The sequence below is a fragment of the Triticum urartu genome, chromosome 5A, assembly GCF_056163025.1.
Source record: "Triticum urartu cultivar PI428250 chromosome 5A, HENAU_Tu73, whole genome shotgun sequence".
Taxonomy (NCBI): Eukaryota; Viridiplantae; Streptophyta; class Magnoliopsida; order Poales; family Poaceae; genus Triticum; species Triticum urartu.
Genome location: NC_141877.1, coordinates 11,224,062 through 11,231,460, shown reverse-complemented (window position 1 = coordinate 11,231,460; position 7,399 = coordinate 11,224,062). Strand labels below are relative to the sequence as shown.

Genomic DNA, 7,399 nt, shown 5'->3' with positions numbered 1-7,399 from the left:
AAATTACGTTTGGAATACAAATAGTTACATTCATATTGATTCACTACGTAAAATTTGGTATAAAAAACAAAAAGATAGGTTATAAGACCAGAAATATCGCATTTTATGTATGTTTTTACGTTCGTAACTTTAGTAACATAAAATATTTTTTACGGTGAGTATATGATTTCTTATGTTCTCATTTTACGTATGAAATAAGACAAAATTTATGAAATCTAAAAATACGGTGCATTGACGTCAAAATAGAGAGGGGTGAAGAATAACTATTCCTCACCCAGGGTGACGAATAGCGTGTTCATGCCTTAGTATATGGGACATGTGGGGTAGCTATCCCTCAGTGGTAGGATGTATTTTTCCTACTTAGGTAAACCATCTTTTTTTTCTTATTGATTTTATTCCTTCCATCATACAAAAATTACTTGGATGACATGAACCATCACATGAAGCGGCTCAAGTTCGACTCTGAGTCAGAGTCAGAGTCAACTTGTTCAGGTGACACCGGAGCAGAATACTCTTCTCTATTTGTGATAGGATAATAAGCTACAAAATGAAAATTAGCATTGTTAAGAGAAGGTTTTGTATCCATGTATACTGAATAAAGTACGGATGCAAGTAGAGTTCAGTATATATTCTTCATAATGAAAGGCGTCTCTAAGCTAGTGCTAAGAATTGTAAGGCATGAACACGCCAACAAGTGCATGCATTCTATTGGTCCAATGCAATGTCAAGTGCTAACAAAACAAACAAGAATAGTTTGGCATAAAAAAAGAACCCGTTGACCTGAAAATAATGAATCTTGTACATTCAACAAGTCCAAAAGGGTGACTTTTTATACTGCATGTATACTGTGATATTCAAAACATCTAGTGGATGTAACATATGACTGCACAATATATGTTACTGAATCTAAAAGAAAATAGGTGCAAAAAACTTGAGATTCAGAATTAACAATCCACATAAAATTTAGATGGGACCAGGTTTAAAAAGACGGATATGTATACCTCGTTCAACAACTTCTCGGCGGTCAGATACATTTACACTTAAATGTTGTGTTCTCCAGACACGGTTGGCCGTGTGAAATACACGTACCTATATAATTAGTGTGACAATTCATTAGTGCTAATATTTTACAAATCATTATTATTTATGAAAGAATGTATGACACATGTTGAGGGAAGCACGATTTTAAACACAAATTTGAACTTACAGAAACATCCACTTTGGCATTAATGTCAGTTCCTCTATCAAAATTGCCCCTACATATGCCCAACAACTTGTTTTCCAACTGATAATAGCACCAACAAAACAAGAAATTACAAGAATAAAATAAAAATAACAATAATAATTATTACATTTTTAGTTTATTTATAATCTAACAAAATCATGATACACCCACCTCAGTTGTGGTAGAAATGTGCTCTCCATTAATGCATTGAATAATATCACCTACTCGGATTCCAACTTCCTCAGCATGTGATTCAGTCAACACCTAGGTTAGTTGGCAGTAAGTAATACTACTTGATATTATGCATGAAAATGGAATTACAGAACATAAATTGTACATACCTCCTCGACAAAAAAACCATCATCAATGTTTAACTTGCGCCATATATATTCAGCATGTGTTGGATCTAGAAGCTTTATGGCCTCAAACTGCAAACCAAGGAGGGGCCAAGGGATGCACCTATAAAGACCTAACATGAGTTTACATGAAGCCATTGACAAAGTATTGCTATGATTAAAATGGGCCTTTAAGTTATCATTCATCTAAATTTCGATTATGCACTGATATAAAACACTCGTAAATTATCTCAGTAACCAACACCCTTTCCCCTATAAAGGGATCGTCGTGAAGCATCTTACAATCTTGCAACATCAATATAGGCAGTACTAAAGCACTCACCAATTACCTCAGCAACCAACACTCTTTGCCCTATAAAGGTATCGTCATGATTCATCTTACAATGTTCCACCTAGCCCCCGTTCAAAGTTTGAACAATTTAAACGTATATTTAATCTCTGTTGATGAAATCATACATATTATTCAATTACCAACAGCATGCTGAAAAACTGATGAAGAATAAATTTCCATAAAAACGAGGGAGAATGCGTACCCAAAATTTCTCCACAAATCGATGCACCCATTCAAAACAGAAGAGGGAACAAAATACCAGCTTTCACAACGGTTGGTCATCCCCACAACCTTTCCACCAAAATCAATGATGGGGTCTCCATCATCTTCACACTACATATAATAGATTTAATGGATTGCCAAATAGAAGGTCAAATTAAGTTATATTAAATATAACTCAAAATTGGGAAATGATGCATATAAAGTAGAATCTCATGATTACCCTAGGTAGGACGTAAAAACCCTTTACCTTTGACCTCCACTCATTTTCTCTCCTTCGTGTATAATGCATTTTTTATTAATAAAGTTGGTAGGGCTTTGGAGCTTTTGCCTCGAGGTATATATATAGTGAAAAGATAAGCGTAATCTCATAAAATCACAAATAAAATATACTTTAATTACCTCATATTTTCCATGTCGAGAAAAGTGCATGTAGTGGTGTCCCTCATCTGGTATTGGATTATTCTGATACTCGACCGTGCCACGGACTATCTTTAGATTCAAATTTTGTTCTCTTCCAAGGCGCAAAGCCTCTTGACCATCACCGACCGTGTCAGCAAAAGAGACTGGTTGAACACGTTCATCCACTGCAACCTTGAAGAAAGCAACGTCATAATGCTCCTGGTGGTACAGCAGATGGCCCTCCGCAGTGGTGTCATCAAGCAAGTGAACCGTAACCTGAAACAAAACATCGGGAAGGTCGAGTAGAAATAGGTCGGGTAAAGTAAGGCAAAATTCATAGAACATTGAGAAAGCGAAGTGCTTTTTCTTTTCACGTTTCCCTCCCTCATTGATCAGTACTTACTTGAGCACCAGGGTGATAGTGGTACGGGCCTTTGCGCCACCGGCGGCCTTTCGTGTAAGGCTTTTTGGCGCGGATCAGATGCGCAGTCGTCAGAAGGATGCCGGTTCTGCTCTCCTCATCCTAGTCGATCCAAAGACCGGCAGAATGCCCCAGCGGCTCGCCATCTATGAATTCACGCATCTATGTAAGTATCAGCTAGCTAGCTAGCTAGCTAGGTTTTGCCATGGAGTGACGCCGGCATGGATGCAAAAAGCAGGATGGAGTGGTGTTGGCGCGTCATACCTAGAGAGGAGGAGAGACGGATGAGGGATCTCGCGGTGGAGAGCGTGGCCTTCCTTCCGGGGTCAGGGACGTGGAGGACCGGCGAATGGAAATATTTGCGCGTCGGCAGGTTATTCAGGCGACCTGCGGCAAGATAGGAAGGATGAGACATGAGGGCATCTCCAATGCAGGGGCGCCTGTGTGGGCGCTTGTGTAAAAAATAAAACTAAATTACGATGGAGCACCGGTGTAAAAGTCTGGTCTTCCAACGCAGGAGTGCTAGATTGGACGTTTATCTATATTTTTTTTCTTCCGGACGACATTCTCAAGCGCCGGCCTCTCCAACGCAGGAAATAAGCATCGGTGCCCACCGATCCAACCGAACACGAACCGGTCAGCTGCGCCAGTCCTCACTCAGCTCACTCTGCTCTCAGCTTAGCTCCCTCTGCTCCCTTCTCTCGAACTCTCCACACCCTTGACCCTCGTCAGATCCAGCGAGCCGAAGGAGAACTCCAGGCCGAACTCCCACACCCTCAGATGCCGGCCACGGTAAACGGCGGCGCGGGGGCGGAGTAGGTAGCAGCCCGCGTCTTCCTTCCCATGGAGATGAGACCGGCGCAGCTGTCGGCGAGGCCGACGGACATGAAGAGGGCGGTGCGCGAGCGGATGAGGCAGCAGCAGCCGGGGCTTCCCACATGAAGACGAAGCCGGAGGAGCTACCGCGGCGCTGACGGACGGGAGGGGGAGGGAGCCGTGGAGCAGAGGAGGCAGCAGCCGCGCCTTCCCCCATGGGAACGAGGCCGGAGGAGCTCTTGGCGATTGATGTACCAATTGCTGCGCGCGTACAATATGCGCGTTCAAGATGAACAAGCTTACCCGACATCTGAGGTAATTCCCTACCGATTGCTGTACCAATCGCTGGTAAATTTAGTTGACTGCTGCCGAGATGCACACATGTGATGTGTGTATGGTGATCTGAGTCCGTCATGTTCTTCCCGAGGGAAATTTTAATTATCGTAGGAGAATAATATGTGTTGATATACAGTTTTGACAGGTTCCAAACTGACTGATCCTGAATTCACATAGTCCTAAAAAGAAATTTAGGGAGTAGAGCTTCGAATAAGAACAACAATTTCCTATATAAATCATGGCTGTTTGACTTGACAGTACATCCCATTCCACACATGTGTGAAACATGAGCAGGATTTTCTTGTGTGTGACCAAATAATTTTGAGATGTGCGTGCAACTGGAACCTGCAAGTAGGACTATATATAATGAGATAGCTTGACTGCATGCATGATTTAGTCAGCATTGCATGCACGATTTAGCTAGTCCGTATGACTGAATGAATGGTTGTAGTTAATTGATTTTTTTCTTGCTAATAACTCACCGTGCTTTCAGGTTTGAACATCGGAATTTCCCCCCCTGTTGAACCAGCTTCACATTCACATGCATTTCATTTTTGGCATTTTTTTATTGTAAGTATTCAGGTCCCATGGAGAATTATTATAGATATAAACGACCTCCATATTTTATTGTAGATTATTTTTGTGCGTGAAGAGAAAGAAAACACATATTTTTTTGAACCAAGAAATATTTTTTTTTTTGTGTAGCTGCAAAAGAAAATCAGGTGAGTTAGTTGCGTATAGCTGGCTCCGTTCAGCAAAGACCAGCTGAGGTAGTTGAGCCGTTGCAGATTTGTAGCGCTCCAAGGAGCGCCCGGTGCCAGATTGGGCGTGGGGTGGGGAGTGGAATATGACCTTCTTTTTCAGAGAATTCGGCTCTCGCGAGCTCGTAGGCGACGGATATCCCCCGGTAGCGGTAGGGGTCGTCCAGCTCGTCGGGGATGTAGGGCTCGCAGAGCGGAGACGAGATCTCCAACTCCTCGTCCCCATCGTCGTCCCTGGCGGCGGCTTCCACCGACGCTGGATTGGTCTTCATCTTCTTGGCCTCCCTCTCCTGAGTCTCCTCCTCTTCTACGTCGTCGCTGCCGCCCGTCGTCTTGGATTTCTCCGGCGATCGGGTCACCGTCGTGTCCGCCGGCATCGTGAGGAGCGTGCGGTAGTCGGCGGCCGCGACGATGGTGATCGATTGGGCCACCACCCAGCAGCTATCCAAGGAATCCAGAAGCGTAATAATCGGGATTAGTTAATTATTTGATGGGTGGTTTTAATTTGGGACTAGTAACTAACACCACACCGCGCATGGGCATCATGCATGTACAACGAATTGGAGAGGGTATCTCACATGTACACCAAAGTAAATGATTCAATTTTGTACTAAGTTCCATGCACACAAAAAAACTGTGTACTAAGTTAGTACAAAGTTGAGTCACTTATTTTCGGACGAAGGAGGTAAGAATTAATAATGGTAATTTTCTACCAACATTAAAAAGTTGTGCACGCTCTTCGACCACTCATCGCATTATTCCTGAATTTATTTTAGGATTTTCGGCGATGAACTTTTAGTGGGAGTAAACATTTCCGTCAACGACGAGGCGTCTACGATGACTTCGTAAATCTCAAGATGATATGCCGACTTAGTCTTTTGAAGGTCCTCATAGGGTAGTGTGCGTGTGTGCGTTCATAGAGGTGAGTGTATGTGTACTGTGTTAAAAAAAAAGCTCGTGGGTGATATGCACATTAGTGCGTATTCGACAAAAATACATTAATATATTGTTGCCAGAAAAACAAACAAAAAAGCTCGTGACTTCACACCACTTCAGAGAGACGATCAATCCATTGATTCAATGGAGAACTACAGTTCCACCTGCACTGCACGGTCTATGCCACAAGCACGAGCCCCTTCGGTGTCTCTCCCTCCAAACCTGAGCCTCCTGCCCGCACAATGGAGGGGTCGCTCACTCTGGCCATGAATGGTAAGCCCCTTCCTTGTCTTCTTACCAAGCTTTTTTTTTTTTGTTGCCACCACCCACCACTGTCTGAAATGAATCGGTCGTCTTGGCAGACACGGGGAGTTGCATGATTTAAAGACGACGAGCCGGCAAAAAAAGCCTCTGGCACACTCACTCGATGGGTAGTGACTGCTCCGACCACAACACGACGCAACAACTTCGTCATGTTGATGCACAAGGTTATCCGCCAATGCCATCAATCACATGGCACCATTCAACATCGTTACGGTGCTCGACGTGAGTGGGAGCAATGGGTGGCAAGCTTGCTCAGAAGAGGCCACCGGGTTCGTCACCGATAAGCCCCCCCCCCCCCCCCCCCCAATAGAGTCGTCTCAAGCCCGAAGTTCAAATTAATATGCAATTTTCTTTTGCTTGATTTCATACGGAGGCTTGAGAAAATATCTTGTGCAATCATATGACTACACAACATACCTTGAAGCCTCCGGTGAATGAAACACCTGCAACAAAATCAGTTGTGCCATGTCTATTTTCCCCGCTCCCCTCTCTCCCACGAACAGGCAATTAGTGAGAGGAAGTTTTCACGGTTTGCACTGGCAAGGCCACGGTTCTCTACCTTCTCCGTCCTTCGCTTTGACGACGAGGGGGGGGGGGGGGTCCTGGTTCTCTTCGGACCTGTAAATACTATTATGGAAGGTTGTTCTGCAGCGTCATTGGGGTGTTGGGAGTGATGCATAGGAGAATCTTTGGGATGGCGCGACTCTCTTGCAGTCCCCTAGCGACATATGAGCTCATGTAGACGGTTTCTACAAAAACCTCTTCTCATCCTCCCCTCGGGGTGGCCTTTCGCTTGCGCCTGACTACTGGACCGGCCCTCAGCAGGTCTCCCCTGTTGAAAATGCGGCCCTGACCACTCCGTTCACCGAGGGCGAGGTTTGGGAGGGGGGAGGCCATTAGGGGCATGAACCCGGCTTCGGCTCCAGGCCCCGACGGTCTTTCCGGTGCAATTCTTTCAGACTTTCTGGAATGTGATCAAACCCGAGGTCATGGCCATCTTCGACGAGTTCTTTGTGGGATCCATTGACCTCGGCTGCCCCAATTTCGGGATCATCTCGCTCATCCCGAAAGTGCCTGGGGCGTCCGACATCCGGCAGTTTCATCCGATCACGGTGATAAACGTGATCTTCTGTATCCTGGCGAAAGGGTACCCCAATAGGGTGACCCTGCTTGCGAATCGCATCACCCACCCCAATCAATGGCCTTCATCCAAGGCTGCTATAACCTTGACGGGGTTCTGATCCTCCACGAAGCCCTCCATGAGGTCCGCGC

General features: G+C 44.8%; 1 protein-coding gene across 1 annotated transcript; it reads right to left on the bottom strand.

Annotated features, from left to right (window-relative positions):
* Nucleotides 1-436: 436 nt before the first annotated feature.
* Nucleotides 437-6,594, bottom strand: LOC125527297 (uncharacterized). Its single transcript, XM_087523145.1, is given in 13 exon segments — nucleotides 437-540; nucleotides 1,002-1,089; nucleotides 1,208-1,285; nucleotides 1,397-1,489; nucleotides 1,567-1,684; nucleotides 2,115-2,245; nucleotides 2,355-2,412; nucleotides 2,523-2,809; nucleotides 2,937-3,065; nucleotides 3,067-3,092; nucleotides 3,219-3,341; nucleotides 4,959-5,308; nucleotides 6,545-6,594. Coding segments are annotated over 13 exon segments (1,635 nt in total).
* Between the last annotated feature and the right edge of the window lie 805 nt (nucleotides 6,595-7,399).